The sequence below is a fragment of the Canis aureus genome, chromosome 19 (assembly GCF_053574225.1).
Source record: "Canis aureus isolate CA01 chromosome 19, VMU_Caureus_v.1.0, whole genome shotgun sequence".
Taxonomy (NCBI): domain Eukaryota; kingdom Metazoa; phylum Chordata; class Mammalia; order Carnivora; family Canidae; genus Canis; species Canis aureus.
The window spans coordinates 36,666,955-36,688,779 of record NC_135629.1 but is presented as its reverse complement, the minus strand read 5'-3'; the positions used below and the strand labels follow the sequence as shown (position 1 = coordinate 36,688,779).

The following is a 21,825-nucleotide window of genomic DNA, read 5'->3' as shown; positions in this document are numbered from 1 at the left end:
CTTCAAATATTCCTTCTGTTCCTTTATCTATTTCTTCTCCTAATGTTAATCCCATCACATATATGTTATACTTTTTGTAATTGCACAGTTCTTGAATGTTCTTTTCCCTTTACTTTTCAGATTGGAAAGTGTCTTTTAACATATCTTCAAGATCACTCATTACCTACTTGGCTGTGTCCAGTCTGCTAATGAGCTATTGAAGGCAATCTTCATTTCTGTTACAGTATTTTTGATTTCTTGAATTTCCTTTGGATTTTCTTTAGAATATTCATCTCTCTGCTTATATTATCCATCTGTTCTTACCTATTTTCTACTTTTCCTATTAGTTCCTTTAGTATATTAATCATAGTTGTTTTAAATTCTCAGTCTACTAATTCCAACTGTACCTGCCATCTTGGAATACTGCTCAGTAGAAAAGAGCATAAACTCTGAAAGTAGACTGCCTGTGTTTGACTTCTGGCTCTGCTCATCAGCTGTGTAATCTTTAACAGATATATCAGTTCTTTCTACCTCAATTTCTTTGTTGATGAAATGAGAATACTCACGAAACCTACTTGATAGAATTGTTAGAAGAATTCAGTGAGTTAACACATGAAAAGCACTAAGGGGGCACCTGGGTAGCTCAGTCATTTAAGCATATGACTCTTGATTTTGGCTCAGGTCATGATCTCAGGATTGTGAAATCAAGCCTCAAGTCAGGCTCCATGCTCAGTATGCCTAAGATTCTTTCTCTCCCTCTCCCTCTACCCTTCCCCCTCCACTAATGAATAAATAAATAAATACAAAAGAAAAGAACTTAGAATAATGTCTAGCACAAAGTAAGCATTCTGTGTATGTTAGATGATGATGACAGTGACAGTGACTAGGATGATGATGAGACAGCCATTTGTGTCATGTGCCAGCACCCTCCCATCATTGCCTGTCCTATCTCCTCTGCCTGGGGTGCTTCCCCCAGGGCCCCACACAGCCTATTCCTCCTGTCCTTCAGTCTCTGCATGAGTGTCACCATAGCACCAAGACCATCCCTGAGCACCATATGTAAACACAGCCCTTTTGCTGCTGCTGACACCCTTACCTGGCTTTGCTATTTTTCTGTAGCAAGTATGGCAATGAGTATAGATTTACTTGTTATTTTTTTTTTACTTCCAGTCTCCTTCAACTAAGCCACAAGTAATGCTTTTTAACCTTTTCTTGCAGTATGAATACTTCAATGCTGTGCTGATAAATGAAAGGGACAAAGATGGTAATTTTTTGGAGCTGGGGAAAGAATTCATCTTAGCCCCAAATGACCATTTTAATAATTTGCCTGTGAACATCAGTCTGAGTGATGTCCAAGTGCCCACGAACATGTACAACAAAGGTAAGACTCACTGCTGCTGCTCCTGTTGGAGGGTGGGGAACAGAGGGTATGGGGGACAGCACCTGATGGTTTGGGGTATTGTGTTTTTTGAAAAATACGATTGCAAGCTGGGTGTGTCAGCATCCACTGGATAGGTAAGGCGTGCTTGTTCTGCCTAGGGATGGCTTGCTGTTTCCATAGCTGGTGTTTGCATCAAGCAATCTAACATGCAATCCAGGAGCCAGCAAACCTTTTCTGTCAAGGGCAAGATAGTAACTAACTTAGGCTTTGAGGGTCATAGAGTCTCTGTTACCATGACTAGGCTCTGCTGTTCTGGCACAAAAGTGTCCATAGACACTACATCCATCAGCAGATGGGGCACAGTGCCACTAAATTTTTTTTAATAATAAATTTATTTTTTATTGGTGTTCAATTTGCCAACATACAAAATAACACCCAGTGCTCATCCCGTCAAGTGCCCCCCTCAGTGCCCGTCACCCATTCACCCCCACCCCCCACTCTCCTCCCCTTCCACCACCCCCAGTTCGTTTCCCAGAGTTAGGAGTCTTTATGTTCTGTCTCCCTTTCTGATATTTCCTACCCATTTCTTCTCCCTTCCCTTTTATTCCCTTTCACTATTATTTATATTCCCCAAATAAATGAGAACATATAATGTTTGTCCTTCTCCGATTGACTTACTTCACTCAGAATAATACCCTCCAGTTCCATCCACGTTGAAGCAAATGGTGGGTATTTGTCATTTCTAATGGCTGAGTAATATTCCATTGTATACATAAACCACATCTTCTTTATCCATTCATCTTTCGATGGACACCGAGGCTCCTTCCACAGTTTGGCTATTGTAGACATTGCTGCTAGAAACATCGGGGTGCAGGTGTCCCGGCGTTTCATTGCATCTGTATCTTTGGGGTAAATCCCCAACAGTGCAATTGCTGGGTCGTAGGGCAGGTCTATTTTTAACTCTTTGAGGAACCTCCACAGAGTTTTCCAGAGTGGCTGCACCATTTCACATTCCCACCAACAGTGCAAGAGGGTTCCCTTTTCTCTGCATCCTCTCCAACACTTGTGGTCTCCTGCCTTGTTAATTTTCCCCATTCTCACTGGTGTGAGGTGGTATCTCATTGTGGTTTTGATTTGTATTTCCCTGATGGCCAGTGATGCAGAGCATTTTCTTATGTGCTTGTTGGCCATGTCTATGTCTTCCTCTGTGAGATTTCTGTTCATGTCTTTTGCCCATTTCATGATTGGATTGTTTGTTTCTTTGGTGTTGAGTTTAATAAGTTCTTTATAGATCTTGGAAACTAGCCCTTTATCTGATATGTCATTTGCAAATATCTTCTCCCATTCTGTAGGTTGTCTTTGAGTTTTGTTGACTGTATCCTTTGCTGTGCAAAAGCTTCTTATCTTGATGAAGTCCCAATAGTTCATTTTTGCTTTTGTTTCTTTTGCCTTCATGGATGTATCTTACAAGAAGTTGCTGTGGCTGAGTTCAAAAAGGGTGTTGCCTGTGTTCTCCTCTAGGATTTTGATGGAATCTTGTCTCACATTTAGATCTTTCATCCATTTATTTACAAGAACAGATGGCTAAGTTTGACCTGCAAGCTGTAGTTTACTGACCTCTGGTATAGTCTTTCTCTCTTCCCTCCCATTCCTTATAATGCTCTTATGGGTTTGGGAGCCCCTAGGGTTGCAACAGAATCAGTTGTGGTCTTTTCTTAGAGTACAAAGCCAGATGGATCTTAATGGGGCCCCCTGTGTTCAGGCTTGATGTAGAAGCCACTCAAATTCAGCCTTCACGTAGACTCTGGAGTTCTTTCCCCAAAATTCTCATCTGCCCATGTAAGTTGGAATTATAATGGTCAGGGATGGGCTCTGGCCTCAGACTGGCTCTGGTTGGTCCTGCATTCCATCTCTCTGGCTGCACCCTTTGGCATGCCACCTTGTCTCTTTAGACTTTAGTTTCTACATGTCTAGGATGTGGATAATAATTGTGTCCACATTATTGGGGTGGGTGTGAGAGCTAAACCTCACAAGATGATGTTAACAATGCGTTTGAGTTAAGGATGTTCCTCCCTCATCCTCACCATCAGTGGGTAGGAGTTTGCTCTGCCTCATTAGATCTGGGAGACTCGTAAACAAAGAGCCATCGTCCCTGAAAAATAAATCAGAATGCCATGGCATCTTCAAAATAAAATGCTGTTCCATTGTCTGCCATCAAGGTTTCAGAAACATTGGGGCTGGTTTCTTTCACCCACCCAGTTTCAGCATCACATCAACTACAGTGGTCCAGAGAAGGGCTCTGGGTTTGAGTCCTATTCTTCCCCTGGCTGGCTTCGTGATCCTAAGAAGGTAGCTTTGTTGCCACAAGTGTCGGTTTCCCTTTCTGTCAAATAGGGATAAGGATATTACCTCCTCCCGGGGTTACTGTGAGGTTCTGGAGTGATGTGTGCACAGCCTTAGCAACAAGGGTTGCTCACAGAAAGTGCTCAGTATATCTGAGCCACCATTGTTATTATTGGAAAATACCGTGAATATAAATTGTATTTCTCTCTCTCTCTCTCTCTCTCTCAGTGATGCCAATCTGAACTGTCCCTAGTGGGCTCTGGACTAGACTGTATCCTGTGACCTAATCTTCACTTTGGACTCTTCCTTAGGGCAGATCCCCTAGAACCCAAGCCTTAGAGAACTGAGATCAACCTCATCCAGGAAAGTTTGCCCTAATCCTCCAGGGTGATCGATCCTGTCGGCTGAGGAAGGAAGCCCCCTTCTGTGCAGTGTGGCTGGAAGGAAGCCATCCTCTCAGCATTAAATACATTCTCAACTGAAGATGAAAAATTAACAAGATTTTACAGAGCAGTTTCAGACATAAAGCAATTCAGAACGATCTTTTAAAATATGGCAGCTGCTTCAAGGTTGCTCGAGCCATTAGCACCATTATAGAGATTTAATTGCACCTTGAGCTTTAAAGGCATAATTGTACCTTTCGATGGCAGCAACACATTAGGGACCAGCTCTGCCATTGATCACATAGGCTGCGGAATCATGGCTACGAGGCTCGCTAGGCAGTATCCTAATAGATTGCTTGAGCCCGTGGAGGTAGGTAATAATATTTGAAGTCAATTTCAACAGCCCTTGTGGGGCCTGCCTACCACCCCTGCCCAGACTTGGTGGTCCCTCAGCGAGGCTGTGGGGTCATGGACCAAGGTCAGCCAGGCGCTATGTCTTGTTTCTGCCAAGCAGTGAGTAGCTGCCCAAGGGAGAGAGGAGGAGACTTCAGGAAAATTCCTGCCTCCATTCCACCTAATTCAAACCAGCCTCAAACAGTCTTTTTTTCCTTTTCAAGCTACAGAAATGTATTTCATGTTAAGAGGGCCCGCCAACTCAGATCTAGTTATTGATGACATGTACTCGGAACACGTGCTTGGAGCTCGGTCGTTGGCTGGCTGTGACATTCTTAGGTTAGAAATCTTGCCCCAACAGAGGAAACTAATACAGGATGTGCTTTCTGGGCGGCTTGGACATAGCAGAGCGGGTCCATGGCAGAGAGGTTTGATATTTTCTTAGGAGCTGCTGTGCACTGTGCTCCTGGGCGTAGCTTCTGGTCACAGCTGAATGTAACTGGGAAAATCTACCTGTTTTCTGCAATCTGCTTTTCACCTCCTTGGCTGGGCCTTGCAACCAGGTTATTCAACTAGGTCAGCATCTGCTTGTGCCTGAGGTGCCTTTCTCGTAAGCCCTACAAGAGACTGGAGTCTCAGAGTTCATGACACGTGGGAAAGCAGTCCAACTAACCATGGGAATTCAAAGAGCCATACTGCAGTTTTTAGAAATGTGTCTTAGGGTTCTCATGGTGCCCAATGTAGCAACTTCTTCAGGAAACCTCTTTAAGAGATGTTGCCGAATGACTGCCCTGGTATCCCTAGCCTGTGCATCTTTTGTGATGTGACGTTGGTTTATTTCTTTGTTCCAGCATTGCTGTATTCCAGAAGTCCACTGCATACTTTATTTTTCCTTTTCCACTTGGAGCTCTCTGAGGGCAGGGCACCCTGCTGCTTCAGCCTGGTGCTCCACTTTGCCCCAAGCACCATGCTCTTCACTTACTGGGTTTTCCAGAGATGGGGGATGAGCTGGAGGATACCAGTGTCCTTGCCTCTTAGACTGTGAGAAGTCTACCCTACCTGGCTGTTCTCGTGGTGTTTGCAAGCAACAAAAAACATATCCTGGCTGATTTAAATGGAAAAGAAACTCTATGAAAGTACATTGGGTGGCTCACAGACTCTCCAAGAAAGCTTGAGAATAAGGCTTGGAAAATGGTGGAGAAGAAGGGCAGCCAGAGGCCAGTGCCACTCCCAGAGCCAGCCTGGAGAGGGTCCTGCACCATGACTTTCCCCGCTGGTGCCTCTGCAACTGCATAAAATGCCTGTGCCTCATTTTCCCCAAATGTGCTTTGGAAATGATAATCCCTGTGGCCTGACTCAGGGGGTTGCAGAGTGGATTAAGCTTTTAGAAGGAAGCCTGGCGTACAGTGACTGCCCAGTACGCGAACTTGGGCAAGTTTCTCTTCCCCGCTGTCCTCAGCATCCTTAGATATAAAATGAGTGTAAAACCAGTGCCAGCCTTATGGGATTGCAGTGAGCACTGTAAGAATAATGCCCATGTGGGCTGGGGAACAGTGGCTAGTCCACTGATGTTGGCTCCTGTCATCTGCTGGAGGGAAAGAGAAGACCCATATCACGGAGTTGGGGTCAGATAATGAGGGGAGGCTGGTATTTGACATAGGCCATCACACCCTGTTATTGTTACGGCCATATGACTTTGTTCAGTTCTCAGGGGCAGTTATGGTTAAGACAGGAGGGACTTGAAGTAGAAGCAGGATTAGAACCAGGCATTTTCACTGTGTCCTCTCTGCACTGTGTGCCACCTCAGTGCCTGGGCTGGTAGACTGAGAGCAATTGTTCTCAAGCACTCGAAGCCCAAGACCTGGAAATAGACAGGGATTTGGATTGTAAGCCTCTGCTTCTATCTTCTCTTATAGCTACTGAAGAGCAGAAATGCATGTTCTGTGATTCTGTATTGTTTGGGGCTTTTAGATTCTAATCTGGGGGTCTTCCCCCTACTTCCTGTCCCTCTTGGCTCCCCTACTTCCCCCTTCCTCATCACTATGAAGTAAAGGTGCTACTCCTGACACAGAAGAAAGTCAGGTGATAATAGCAGGATAGAAAAGGTGCTGGGTTACAAAGATGCCTACAGATAATAGTAAACACAAATGACTCTGTAATTTGGGTGGGGGTTAGTGGGGAGGAAAAGAAGCCTGTAGCTTCTGAGTAATTTTAGACCAAGCAGAAGAGAGGAGAGGTCGTAGCTTCTTTTTCAGCAGTTATAGGCTGGATTAAGAAAAACATGAATTTTAGAAATTAGTTGGTTTAAACTTTTTCATCATTTTACCACTTTGGCCTTGTTTTCTTCCCTCTTCAGCCACAGGAGAGTGGTTTGGCAGTGTTCTTGCCTCTGTTTTTCAGATGAAGAAACTAAAGATCAGAGTAGAGGGGCACCTGGGTGGCTCAGTCAGGTTATGATCTCAGGGTCCTGGGATCGAGCCTTGGGTAATCCACTTCTCCCCACCCCCTCCACCCCCCACTCATGCTCTTTCTTGCTCTCATGGTCTTTCTCAAATAAATAAATAAAATCTTTAAAAAAAATAAAGATCAGAATAGAACAATGACTTACTCTAGGTCATACAGGTAGGAAGGCTCATACCAGGGTAGACCTCAATTTTGTGATGAGTCCAGCTTACTCTGCTGCCTCTCTGGATATGAGCGTTGAGAGAAGAAGGACCTGGTCCCTCAACCCCTGTGCCTGGGGCTCAGTTACTTCCTGGACACCTTGGGATATAGGAATATTTTTGTTCAGGCTGAGAACATCAGCCCTAGGCCCACCTGAAGCTCTGATTCTCTCTGGGCACTGCCAGATCACAAGTCCGCCACTGTAGTGGGACCCAAGAACTTGCTCCAGAGGCTAGTCTCTGGCCAGCCTTCATTTCTTTTTCCTCCATGACATGCAGCCTAATAATTTCAATGACCTGAGGTTTCTGCATGACCTGGGGGAGCTGCTGACTCATGCACCTTCTGCATCTCAGCCCTGCAAACATTTTTGATTCAAGAAATACAAAGCCTCCATATGTTGGCTTAGGACAGAAAGGGGGAGATAGCAGGGAGAGGTGGACTGCCTGGAAGAGGTGGGAGGAGGTTGAATTGGAGGACGTGACCTAGGCCACCCCTTCCTCTTCTTAACTTCCTCAGCAGAGTGGGCTGCAAAGGTTTCCCATGTGTGCGGGGTGGGGGGGATGGTCAAGGGGTGGGCATAGCCCCTGAAAATGAAACCAGGCCTAGGGAAAGGGTGAACCATAACTACCACTGCAGAGCCCAAGGATTCAGCCTGTCTGCTACAATCTAATAGGTTTTTCTAAAAAGCCCGGGGAAGGGCAGAGGTCTGGTGAGGTGGACTTGAGTCCCCTGCATAGAAGCAGAGTATGTGTGCTACTGTAAGGGATGGTCAAGATTACTGGGTTTGGGTTTGTCAGATGTCTCAAACTATTTTTCACATGTTAGGTTGGATAAATTGTAAAACGGACTTTGCCAAGCACTTTTCCCCTTAATTACAAATATATATTTTAAGGGAAATTTAATCCATATGTTTCTGATTTGTTTACACGGAAATCATTAAAACGTTGTTTTCCAAGAGCCATTTGATGTGCAAAAAGGCTCATGAACCTTTTAAGGAGCTGTGTTAAAAGTGACATCACCAAGACAGTGACATAGGTTTTCCCTGACTTTGCTCCCTCTCATGAGAACCACTAACCTGTATTTAAGAAAAAGGTACCAGTGAGAGTAACCTGGAAGTGGAGGTGAGGGGGAAGCACCTCTTGCACCACAGAGACCAAGACAGCATTGGGGGTAAGAGAAGCAGCTACATGGTGACACCCCTCCAGCCCTGCCAGTGCAGCACCACACCAGGAGGTGCCCACCCCCCTCACCTGGAGCCTCTGCTTCCTCCAGCCAGAAAAGAGAGCCCAGGGTGGCAACCGGCCTTCCAAGCATTGTGGGGCACTTTGTGGGAGCCCCTCCTCTGACTTCACACAGCTGGGATTGCCGGCAACTCTTTGGGGCCCAGCCCCTAGGAATCTGACTGTGATGAAGAAGGAGCAGGGGCTTGCAAGGACCAGCACTGGGTCTTGGCAGACTGAGTTCATGCCTAGCAACCCCAACCAGCAGCTTTGCTCCTCTGCAGAACCACCTGGATGGGTGCACTGTGACCTGAGAACTTGGTGTGGTGCAGCTTTGCCCACACTCAGGGTGCTGAGTCACAGCCCCACCTGCTGCGGAGGGTGCCTCCTGGCCCCATCTGACCAGACGGCTGGCCCTAGCTCCTGGAAGCTGGGCTCAAGAGACAGGATGGTGGAGCTGCTCCCCGCAGGGCAAAGCCAGGACTGGGTGTGCAGGCCCCCCAGGCTGTGCACAGGCAAGAAGACTGATTCATAGCTAAGGCTGAGGGCAGCTCCCGGCCCCTCCTACCCTGAGAGCCTGTTTGGGAAGGTGAGAGTAGTCTGGATGGTCCCCCCCACCTCCCGCCCAGGCGAGGGGCTGAGACCTAGCCCCCACCCAGCTGCAGGCCCAGCTGACCAGGGGGCTGTTCACAGCTCCTGGAAGCCCTGTGGCCCAGTGGCACTCGAGCCCAGACAAGGGCCGGCAGAGCAAAGCCAGTGGCCCTGGTCAGCAGGGGACTGGGGCTGCAGGTAGGCTGGACTCACAACAGAGAGCTTGACTGGTTGCAGAGCTGCTTCTCCCACTGCGTTCTGGCAGGGAATCTGCTTTGTAGCTGCGACCATTGCTGGGGACAGTCTCCAGCCTGTCCGACCAGGGAGCCCAGCAGAGCACAGGGGAAGCTGTGGCGCCCGTTCAGCAGCCCTACCTACACTGGCGCTCTGCACAGAGAGCATAGCCTGTGGCTTCTCCTGCGTGTACAGAGCAAAACTGGTGGCCTCCCCTGACCTGGGAACTGCGTGCACCCCCAGGCCTGACCCAGGTTCCTGAACAATGAGCTGTACAAGCTCTGGGCTGTGGTCTGATCCCCTGCCAGGGCCTGGGAAGCTAATTCATAGCCCCCCCTACTACCTAATAGGGCACCAGGTCCCGGTCATCCTGTAAGGCCAGCCGGAGAACCCAGGCCCCTGTGGAGGCCATCCTGCAGCCTCACGTGGGCGGAGAGCCAAGGCAGGGGTCCTGCCCATCTGTTCTCAGCCAGGCACACCCCTGTCTCGGTCCTCAGAGTTGCCTTGCCTAAAAATAGACCAAAATAGCAGGTCCCACCTGCCCAAACATATTACCAGTAGACACACCCAGAAACCCAAACTGGGCTGACTAGTGAAGAGCTGTGTCTGCCAAGGCAAACCTGTAAAGTCAAATTTGGCAAAGTAAACTTGGAAGAGGAGCCCCATTCCTCAGATGCACAGATACCAATGTCAGGAGTCAAGGATCATTCAGAGTTGATGTTAGCTGAACCTATTGCACTAATCATCTCAAAGTAAACCATCGTGCTGTCCACCTGAAACATATGCTGTAGTATGTGAATTATTTCTCAATACAACTGTGGAAGAAAAGAGAAGAAGAAAGAGAGCCAAACAAGAAAGAGAAAGGCAAATTTTAAAAAATTTGGTTCTTTTGTGTGTGTGTGTGTGTGTGTGTGTGTGTATGAGAGAGAGACAGACCGATAGGCTCCAGGAAATCAGAAACAAATTTTAACTCTGAATGGTGTGTTTTCTCCTCCGAATGCTGAACTGAAGCTTTCGGAATAGGCTTGAACTTGCTTTCCTGTTTGTCTCCCTACCCTAGCTGAGTGTGGGGGTGCTGTGGCGATGAATTGGAATCAGGCGTCAGAATCAGAGGGGCAGGTCTGAACATACTGCTGTGGGCCAGGGAAAAGATCACCCTCACCCCATGGCCTTTTGGCTCCACCATCCTCACCAGGGCCAGGTGACCTTTCCCAACCCCTGTTGTGTCAGTGCGAGAGTGGCAGGACCAAAGTGTTTGGCAAGATACCCACTAACTAGTGCTGCTGAGGTGATTCCACAGCTGTCACCCCAAAGTACTCACAGTTTCTGTCTTCCAATTCAGAAATCACATTTTTGTGTCACGGAATAACTAACTTGGTCTTAACATTCAGGGTTTGTTCATGTTCTTGTGGCGGTTCCTTCACACCTGTGTGTGTGTATATGTGTATGTGTGTGTATGCATGACACCAACATAGGTCTGCATAGATGTGCATGTGTATATGATGGGTTTGTGTCTATATTTTTTCAGAAGTGGTGTTGGTGGAAGAAGGGTGTCCTGCGCCCACGGTGGCCCATTAATGCTTAGGCTTATGCTTAACACAGAAGTTGTGCTTGTTGAATGAATGAATGAATAAATGCATGAATGAATGAGCAAATAAACAGATGAGATGATTACTCTGTACTGAGAACCCTGGCTGCATCACCTCACCTGCCACTAACCCATGCGCCATAGGCAGTGGTGGGGACCACCGTCCTTCACAACCTACTATGACGGAATTCCAAGGCACACCTTCCATGGCCTCTGGACTAGATCAGGTCTGGCACACTGAACAGGGTAAGACTCAACGGCTTTGGATGTTAGTGGGCAGTTTTCTAAAAAGCAAGTGAGAGAGGAATTTATAGCCCCTTCCTTAGGCTCTCTGAAGTCCTTCGGTGCTCCTCCAGTGACCTTCACCCTGGGCACTGACCCAGGCAGGAGCCACTATCTCCATTCTGGTCCATCCCAAGGCTTCTTCTAGAGCCATCAGGTGTCTTTGGAGCGTGGTGGGCCTGACTGGCATCCGGTCAGGGAGTGCCAGCTTGGTGAACTAGAGCAATTAATTCTGTGAGCCTCAGTTTCCCCATGTGTAGGGTATGGAGCATCACTGTGCAGTGCCCAGCACAGCATCTGGCACATGGAGACACTTGATTGATGCTCTTTGGCTCCTCCCACCAAAGCCATTTCCAACCTTCTCTTCCTGAGGTGGGTTCCTGATGTGATGTGGCTCTGCCCCAGAACCCAGGCCCAGCCTCACCCCTCCCTTTAGCTTTGTATGTAGGGTGAAGGGCACATGCACCCACAAATGGATGCCCGTTTCCTTTTTTTTTTTTTTTAAGATTTTATTTATTTATTCATGAGAGACAGAGTGAGAGAGAGAGAGAGAGAGAGAGGCAGAGACACAGGCAGAGGGAGAAGCAGGCTCCATGCACCGGGAGCCCGACGTGGGATTCGATTCCGGGTCTCCAGGATTGCGCCCTGGGCCAAAGGCAGGCACTAAACCACTGAGCCACCCAGGGATCCCAGGATGCCCGTTTCCTATCCTCCCTCTCCCGGTCACGGTCTGAGGACTCCAGTTCTCCTAGCAGCCTTTCCTTAGGCTCTGCTGTCCCCCCCAGGTCTGCTCTCCTTGAACCCCATGGCCAGGCTGGTCCTTTCCTGAGAGCTTCCCTGGTGCTTCACCCTTCCTTCTGGCTCAGCCCTCCACTCTCGAACAGCCACCTGTCCTATGTCCGACAGTGTAGTGCTTTCTTTTTCATTTGTCTCTCTCCCCTGGAACTTGAAGATGTTTGTTTTGTTTTGTTTTTTGTTTTTTGTTTTTTCATCCCCTTGGGAACTTAGTAGAGGAGATGGAATAGAAAAGATTATCCATTGAACGGAACTGAGTTCTGTATTATATGACTACCTGAATCCTGCATTACTCTACTACTTCCTGAATGCTACGTTATATTACTCCCTGGGTCCTACATTTCTACATTACTCCCTGAATCCTGCTTACTATGTTACTATATGGATATTGCATTACTACAGTACTACTTGAATCCTACTTTACTACATTACTCCCTGAATTTAGCATGACATTACTGTATGAATCCTGTATTACTACATTACTACCTGAATCCTGCATTATTATATTACTTCCTGAATCCGGCTTTACTACATTGCTACCTGAACTCTACATTACTACAGGTCATCACAAATGAATTAGTGCGTGGGGTTTTGGAGTTTTTTTCTGCTTATTGGTCTGTCCATTCTACTTCTGTTTGAATATGATTTTTAAGAGGGAGTGCTGCTTTTGAAGACAACAGTTTTATTTTTTTTTTAAGATTTTATTTATTTATACATGAGAGGCAGAGACACAGGCAGAGGGAGAAGCAGGGTCCATGCAGGGAGCCCGATGTGGGACTCGATCCCGGGTCTCCAGGATCCCGCAGTGGGCTGAAGGCAGCGCTAAACCACTAAGCTACCCAGGTTGCCCGAGGAGACAACAGTTTTAGATATATGCCTAATAAGATAATACTTCCATGGTCTATTTGTATTTTGTAATCTCTCTCTGTTTTTATGAATAATAGAAATTGAGATGGAGGCTTGCAATAGGTCAGGAGCTGAATCTGGGCTAAGAGGAATTCTGAAAGCAAGTGCCCAGGCAGTAAAGGACAATGTAAGAACAAGAATGATTGCTAATGGTTTTTTTTTTTTCAGTTGGTGTCCCCACATTTGTGCAATGTCAAAATAATCATAGAGAGCCAGAGCTGATAAGTGATTTACTTTAAAAAATATTGATGACATAGTGGGAATTCAAAGTCCTTCTTATGCTAACATCACTCATCAGAGCTTGCTTTCTGATCTGTCTTTGATGGGGAGGGAGAGTAGGGAGCTGCCTTCAGCACACTGGAGATGATAGCAGGGGTGTTGCATAATGACAGCACCTCTCCCCCCATGGTTTGTGGGGATTAAATAAAGCGCTGTTAAACCATCAGCATGGTGCTAGTATGTTGTAAAAGCTGACTAAGTGTCCCCTTTGTTAGTATTGTTATAAGAATGATACTGGGAAGTGCAGTGGTGTGGCTTCTTCCTGGGCATATCTCTGACACTGAACAAGGTAACTTTTCTCTTGCACCTTGTAAACCCTTTTATTACTGGAGATTACATCCAGAAATTCAACGAACAGCAAACAGTGTGGAGCTATAATTGCTCGTGGGTGTCGGGAGCCAATGAGCACCTTCTGTAAGCCGTGGGATCCCTGATCCTCACACCTGCCCTTCTTTCACTCATCATAATCAGACACACGGGTGGCCCCTGTAGGTTCAGGCCCTGCTACTCAGACCACGTGGCTGCTGAGAAACTTAATGTCAATGTCAGTTGACAACGTCAATTATAGGGCTTCAAATCTTGCTCTTTGCTTTCCTTTTGTCTGGGATCCAGGACTTTCAGGAGGACACCACCCTTGGCAGGGTACGAAGGAAGCCTTCTTCCTTTTCACTTCTCATACTGCTTCCCCTCTTTGTAGCTCCAAACTAATGGAACCTTGTGTCCAGGATGCACTACCCATTGTCCTTGGAAACACTCACCTCATTAGTCCACAGATGTCTCCCTCTATTAGTTTTTACCCTCTAGATAATGTGCTATGTACAGGCACAAGCATTATTTAATACAATCTGGTCCTATGTACAGGCCAGTGAGGCAGGAGCACTCATTGTTCCCATTTCACGGAGGAGATACTGAAGCTTTGGGACCTGCTGAGGATAACTCAGCTGGTAAGATGAGCAAGTCAGCATGCAACCCTGACACTGACTTCACAACCGTTGGGATACCTGCCTCTTTATATTGTATCCTGTACACCACTGATGCACCCCACTGGCCGTGCCAGAGTGTTCCGTTAGCTGCATCATGCCTGTGGGCAGGCACACTTCACATGTGCGGCAAATGGAAGGCTCTGTTTTGTCAGTGTGTCATCTTCCTCGCAGCATGCAAAAATCCATCATAAATGAAAACTAGTCTTATTTTACATAAACATTCCCAATCTCTTCCCCCGATCAAAATAAATGTTGCGGCAGAAAGCCTTTTTTTAAAATGTAAAGCAAATTCTACATCAGAATGTCAGTGGGTACCAACTGCTCACACGTTGGCGATATTTCTGTCAGGAGATGAGACCATTCCACATTTAATCCTGCAAACCTGCCGTACCAGAATCAGCACAAGTGAGTAAGGAAGGAGGTAAAGATTCACGATGCAGAAAGGCTTTCACCTCATCAGAAAGATCCCTGCAGTGTGTTCAGGAGAAGCACATTTCTCCACTGTAGTGGCTGGAATGACATTTGTAGAGTTGGGCTCTAGGGGACCCCACTGCCATATATTGATTTAGTAGATATTTGCAGAGCACCTCTTGGTGTGATGAATGGGCAGACACTGCCCATGCTCTCATGCAGCTTAGAGGCCAATGGGGAAGCACGGGAAGTAAGCACACCACAAACATTTGATGAAACCAGCTGGCTCCTGTGGAGGAGAGGGTGTGGCTCTGCGACAATGTTGCCTGGAATGGAGATCATTCTGGGCCCAGGGCGATCTAAGAGTGGGGAATGGTCATGTCAGATGGCATTTTCCTGAGGAAGGATGGGTAGGAAATGATTTGGCCAAGGCAGGGAATAATGCAAGAAGAGGGATCATGTTGCACAATACAGTGTTAAGGGGCCCATGAAAAAAATGTTTTGGGTTGAAACAAGGGAAGGAGATGCCGTGAAACACTTGGTGGTCAACTGTGCATGTGGGATACTCAAGGAATATGTGTTTCTACCATCGAGAAGGCCACTTAGATGTATGAGTCTGCTCTCTCCAAACTTATGTGATTGTTATCCTGTTACCATGGAACAGCCACTGTCTCAGAAGGCATGGGGTTTCATGGGATTAGGAGACTCTGGGAAGCTGGAGCTCTGTATACTCAGGTAGGAGGGTCTGGAAGTATACGAACAAATAACCAAGGTGAGGGGGGAAAGATGTGGAAGAAAATGGCCGTATACACAGAACATTTCTGGAGAGGTATAAGAAATTAAAGTACTTTTCACTTTCCACCCTTCTGTTTAGTTTGAATTCTTTATCATGAATATGTGTTTTTTTTTTTTTGGGGGGGGTGGCTTGTTAAAAGCAAAAGGATAGAAGATGATTTATAAAAGCTACTGATCTACAAGTAATTTTCAGGTCTGTAGCAAGACACCTGCTTGTCAAATATCACTGGCTTTCCAGCTGATAGTTCTTGCTTCGTGGTGGCCATGGTTGATGATGGTTTTGTTTGAGGCAGGAGGGCTGTTGAGTATGCTATGAACGGATGCTGCCTTTGCTGGAGGTTGTAGTTAGTGTCATATTGTGTCCTTATGGTGGCAGTGATTATTTTCATACAAATGATGTTGGCCTAGGAAAAGAGAAATGGGTTCTCTCTAAAGTGATTCCATAATACTCCAATCACCCGCTGACGGGTGTTACAGACATGGGGATGCCCTGCCTCAAATATGAAGAACATCCTGCACTTGGAAAAGAAATGTATCAGTGCTTCCAAGGGTCAGATGGAAAACCAGGATTAGAAGTGAGGGTTTCTGGTTTCCAGCCAAAGGCACGCGACGTGCAGTCTCATTTTGTGTTCTCTTATTGGCATTATCTCAGAGAAGTTGCACTTTAGCCCTGGGCCATGTAGATCAGCTGTCTCTGGGCTTCAGTGGACCCTTCAGAGGTGAGGATGTACCTGGAGGAGGCCCAGGGCCACTTTAGTGGCCAAGGGCGCATCCCAGCCACTCTCTGCTGCTTTACCCTCTGTGTTAGGCCCCCTTGTCAAGCCTGGCCTGCATCAGTGACATGTGTCATGGAGGATTGGAGCCAGATGTGTCATCTTCACTACCTGAAGGATGCCTGACAGCACAGGTAGGCCTTGGGGACAGGATGCCAATTCCTAGGTGTATTCTCTGCCCAGTGCCACTGGGTCCTCAAAATGCCTGCTAGTGAAAGCTGTGATGTCTAGAACTTGTGCCTCAGATATTTTGGGTGGATTTCTAGTAAAAATGACTTTGTTTACTTAGTTTTCAATACATCATTCTCTGTTCAGTTGGGACAGTTCCATTTATAATCTCCAAGGGCCACCATCTTATACTCTTGCACTTTGAAGTGGGAGAGCTACTTTTCTGATCGTATTCTCTCTCCGCCCCCCTTACTTCATGACACTATAATTCCTCACTGTCCTCTGTCTCCTCAGCTGCTGCTACCATGTGTCAGAGGCACATGTAGATATTTGTGTATCTCCATATGCAGATAGGCTCATCACACTGTGACTTTACCTTTTGGCAGATGGATTAATCCACATCTCAGAGAGATTGAAGCCATGCAACTCTACATGGTAGAACCTGGACTGGAGTGAAAAAGTCTTTCAGCTCATAGGATGCCTGGGTGCTTAGTTAGTTAAGCATCCTTTTGATTTCATCTCAGGCCTTTTCTCAAGAGCCTTGAGAAAAGGGTCATGAGTTCAAGTGCTGAGTTGGGCTCCATGCTTTAAAAAAAAAAATTCCAGCTCGCAATCTGGGCTTTTTTTTTCACTAGAGCTTGAAGCAAAGCCTCTGCAGTTGAATCTATTTGGACATGTCTTCAATTAAGTCTACTTTATTCAAGGCACAGTGATGGGTTCAAGGAAGTTAGAGCAGGGCAGCCCAGGTGGCTCAGCAGTTTAACGCTGCCTTCAGCCCAGGGTGTGATCCTGGGGACCTGGAATCAAGTCCCACGTCAGGCTGCCTGTGTGGAGCCTGCTTCTCCCTCTGCCTGTGTCTCTGCCTCTGTGTGTGTGTGTGTGTTTCTCATAAATAAATAAATAAAATCTTAAAAAAAAAAAAAGAAAACGGAAGTTAGACCATTCTCATCCTTCAGAGACTTTTCTCAGGTGGATTTTCCTCTGTTCGCTGACATCAAAGGCAGAATGGAGGATGGGAGATACCAGGGTAAAGTGCTTTAGGAGCCCAGATGAAGTGGGGATGTGGGGCTGGCTGTTGGGAGGCAGGTTCAGGACCATTCTAATGCTATGATGGACCAGCATTAGAGAGATGGTGGGCAGTTTTCCTTGGTGGTAGCAGGAGCCTTGAGAAAAGGGGAGGACCTGGCTGTGCTCTCCTAAGCTGCACACAGAATGGGCTGCTGGTGGTTTGCCTTTTCATACACTGGACTTTAAAGAATATCTAGAAGCTATTTGCTCAGTAAGATTTGACATGTTCCTGGAATAATATCTTGGATTTCAAGAATAGGTTGTCACACTCTCTGTTCCCATCTTTTATTTTATTTTTATTTTTATTTTTATTTTTTTAAATTTTTTTTTAATTTTTATTTATTTATGATAGTCACAGAGAGAGAGAGAGAGGCAGAGACATAGGCAGAGGGAGAAGCAGGCTCCATGCACCGGGAGCCCGACGTGGGATTCGATCCCGGGTCTCCAGGATCGCGCCCTGGGCCAAAGGCAGGCGCTAAACCGCTGCGCCACCCAGGGATCCCTGTTCCCATCTCTTTAGTTCCCTCCATCCCCTGGCAGCACCTGCCTCAGGATCCTTGCCCATCCTTCATTTGTGAGCCATGGGGATATTTTCCTTCACAGGATATCTGCCTGGCTCAAATGGATCAACTTATAAGGCTTTATTCCTTTTTTTAATTGCCAATTTATTCTCCTTCCAAAGATTTTCAGTAAAAAGTGGCCATATCATCCTTTTCCCATTGAGCCCAAATGGTCTTTCTTCTTGACCCTTCTTGCCCCACCCTCTCTTTTGTGAACTGAGTCTAGCAAATGGCTTAGAGCTATTGCTATGCCACCAAAAGCACTAGTTAAATTTTAAGTACTGTTTGGGATACGTTGATGAATGAAAAGAAGGACACTAAGGAACAGAACTGTCAGCTTTGTGTGCAAGAAACACTGAACTCTCAGAGAAGTTTCATTCTCATCGTTCCTTTTGAGGGAAAAATTCAACAAGGACCAATATAAGCTCCATCAAGATGCTCCTGCTTCCCAAGGGATAACCATATATCAGCAGGACGGCAGTTGCCTTGTCTATGTGCTGATTGTGGGTACATACTGTGTGAATTGCTCGGTCTACACTGTTTCCCTCAATGTGCACAGCCACCTCCATGTGCAGGAGGTCATCAAGTCTGGTGGGTCAATGGATGGGCCATGAGGCCAAACAGCCAAGTTAGGATCAAGGCTCTACTACTCAGCTGCTGTGTGATTTCAGGCAATGTATTTAATCACTCTGTGTCTCAGGGGAGAATAACTATACCCACCTCAATACAAGTTGAAGTTTTTGTGAAGACTAGATGAGCGATAAACAGAGAGATACTCTGGCATATCAGAAGTCTCAAAAAGTATTAGCCGCCATTATGATCACTGCTCACCCATGTTACAGATGAGAAGACTAAGGCTCAGGGAGGTGAAGCTACTCATCCGAGTCTGAATTCAGATCCAGTTCTGCTAGACTCCAAACTCATTGTCCTATCTGCAAGCTTTAATGAGCACTGGGAGTCTCCCAAGAGAAAGGTCCAGGGGAAGCCCAGCCCCCAGGCTGCTCCTCACTTACAATGAGCCTGGTCACAACCAGATCAGGAGGGCTCGTTCTCCATCACAGTTTTTGTAGCCAGGCTGACGTGCAGCCAAGAAGCATCAGTGCGGCTGAGTGGGTAGTTCAAATGTTGGAACAATGTGTGGAGTTGATGAATAGCCCTCAGGGCTGAGGCTTCTGCCCATTGTACTTGGTTGGCACCTGCCAGGTTCTAGACACTGAGTATCACCTGGGCGTGGTAGCTCTGTGTCCCATTGGCTACAATGGCAGCGACCTTAGCAGTGGATAAGTGTGTGTGTGTTCTTTTGGACCCTTGGGAGCTCTCACTCTCCTCTGATGGGTCCAAGCCTCTGTGTCATTTCTCCTGATGCACCCCTTGGCTGCCTGGCCATGACCCAAGGTTCCAACTTCTCTGCCTCCCTGCTTGGTTCACATACTCTTGGAGTTGGCCAGTGGACCAAGAACCTACGCAGCTGAGGAGCCAGCTGAAGGTTTCCCTGGGCATCACACCAGAGAGGATGAGGATGGTAGCCTACACACCGGCTTGTAGCCCTCAGAATCCCTGGGGTAGACCTTCCTGGTGTCCTTCTAATAAAACCTAGTGGTTCCCATAACTGTCCTTGATATAGTCTTTTCAGGGTCTACAGAGATGTTTTGGTTTTACACTGGGGTAGGTAGAGGAGGGGTGGAATCTCTCACTGGCCATGTAGACCTGGCACCACAGCTGCTAGATATTTAGGTGGTTATGAATACAGGCTTGGGGTCCAGTCCCTGCTTCTCCACTGGCTGGCTATCAGACTGGACCAGTTGTTAACCTCTGTGAGTTGGTCAACTACTGTAGGGCCCAGGATCCCCATAGTGTGATGGCCAGGAGCTACCCGAAAGAATGGAAAAGGACAGTAGAGAGTGTGGATGGAAGAAAGGAGTGGGATGGGGGAGGGGAACAGGACCAGGAGAGATGGGGGAGGGGCAAGGAAGGAAGAGAGAGAGAAGAGGGGAGGGATGGAGAAGGGGAAGGAAGAGAGAGAGAAGAAGTATGAAGGAGAGAGGCAGGGAGGGACAGAGGGGAGGGAGAAGGAGGGAGGAGGGAGAAGAGGAGAGGGATGGGGGAGAAGGAGGGAGGAGGGAGAGAGGAGGGGAGGGATGGAATGGGGAGTAGAGGGAAGGAGGGAAGAGGGAGAGGGTCCATGCCAGGCTCCCCTTGGCCTCAGCCACCTGGGTAGTTATTTTCTTTTATTTCATTTTTATTTTTTAGAGATTTTTTGAGAGAGCACAAGTGAGAGAGAGCATGAGCTGAGGGAAGAAGCAGAAGCAGAGGAGCAGGGAGCCGGATATGGGGCTGGATCCCAGGATCCTGGGATCATGACCTGGGCTGAAGGCAGATGCTTAACCAGCTAAGCCACCCAGGTGCCCCCTGGCTCGTTATTTTAGTGGCTGGTGTTATTGATAGTCTGACTCCAGAAATGTTCCCTGCTTATCCTGACACATTTCGGTCCAGAGTTGAGATTTCTTTCCCCCTGTAGCTCATTCTCAAGAGTTTGAAGAAGAAGATACGACCAGAAGTTGTTTCAATTGTCAAGATATGAGACATCTTTTGACATTTTTTCACGCATTCTCCCCCTCCCAAATCTCACTCAAGTTAATAAAAAAGGAGATAGGATGGGGGTTTGGTGGTTATTTTTTGCTTATGCAGGAAAAGCCATCTTCATCCTTCAAATTCAGAGTTGCATAAAGTATTTGGAAATGACATTTATTAGCTAATATTAGGAATTAACAAGTACGTTGTCACTTGAGACAAAAACAGGACTCAGAGGGTGGAACATTAATGAATCGGCCAGGGTGCAGGCGCTGATGTGTTGCCTGAGTAAAGAAGGCGTGATGAAGTAGCTCCGAGCCAGTGTGTCTGGGGCAGGTGGCTTCTAGCCTCCATCAGGTGACAGGCATGAGAAATGACACGCCAACACACATTTGCAGTGTTGGTGTTACAAAGGTCAATTGTTTTTGTTTTTGTTTTTAAAGATCTTATTTATTTATTCATGAGAGACAGAGAGACAGAGACAGAGAGAGAGGCAGAGACACAGGCAGAGGGAGAAGCAGGCTCCATGCAGGGAGCCCGATGCGGGACTCGATCCCGGGACTCCAGGATCAGGCCCTGGGCCAAAGGCAGGCGCTGAACTGCTGAGCCACCCAGGGATCCCCAAGGGTCAATTGTTCCACACTTGCCAAGTTATCACTAAAGAGGGGTGTTCCCCAGGGGCCATGTGTGACTTAGAGGTTCATCTCCAGGTGTTAGTAATGGGTACTCTTGCCAAGGATAGAGACTTCACACACAGGACAGGGTATAGACTGCCACCAGCCCAGATGCGATCGGGTGAGCACTGCCGTCCATCCTCCAGGATCTTGACATGCTCTTGGTCACACATAGTAGTATGTGCAAGGCAGGGATGGCCCTTTTCATGGAATCAAAATCTAGAGATTAGCAGACCCACACCAGAGTGAATCGGAGATGAAGTCAGACGTTCCAAGGGCCCGGTGTGGAGTCTACACTGAGCTCTATCCCCTTTGCAGATAATGCGTTAACAAAGATAGTGTGTTTTTCCCATTTTAAGGAGTCTTTTTCCTTAATAAATAGCTTAGTCATAGGAGACACGTAATACACTTTCAGGTTGTGCCAGAAAGAGCTTTATCTCCCATTTCCAGGCCTATGGCATATATTTCTGGATAATGGATGGCCAGGTTAGGAGGAACTGTTTCAGAGCTACTCTGTCTCTGGAGGGATGTGGTTTATATTAGCTCAGCTGTCAGAAATCTAAGTCAGACATTGTGCTGACAAAGGATGGAGATCGAGGACGGATTTTAGATGGGTAGTGATTATTAACTTATTTGGTGACAAGCACAACTGTATGTGGGCGCTGAGTAGCTTAAGCAAAGGCCACTGGGGCTTGTCCAGCCTTCGATGGTAGAAGGAAGATTCCTGGAGTCAGGGCAATGCCAGCCAGGAAGTGAAGCAAGGAGTTTGAACACATCTCTTATG

At 47.0% G+C, this 21,825-nt stretch overlaps 1 protein-coding gene across 6 annotated transcripts in view; it reads left to right on the top strand.

Annotated features, from left to right (window-relative positions):
- The window catches only part of CACNA2D3 (calcium voltage-gated channel auxiliary subunit alpha2delta 3), an 832,272-nt gene that overhangs the window by 328,401 nt on the left and 482,046 nt on the right, over positions 1-21,825 (top strand). For all 6 annotated transcript variants that reach the window (XR_013357842.1, XR_013357841.1, XM_077858494.1 and 3 more), the window contains one exon: positions 1,198-1,360. Coding sequence is in view for 4 of the 6 variants with exons in the window: in XM_077858494.1 (XP_077714620.1) it covers positions 1,198-1,360 (163 nt within the window). In the remaining 2 variants the exon portion in view is untranslated. The remainder of the gene's footprint in view (positions 1-1,197; positions 1,361-21,825) is intronic.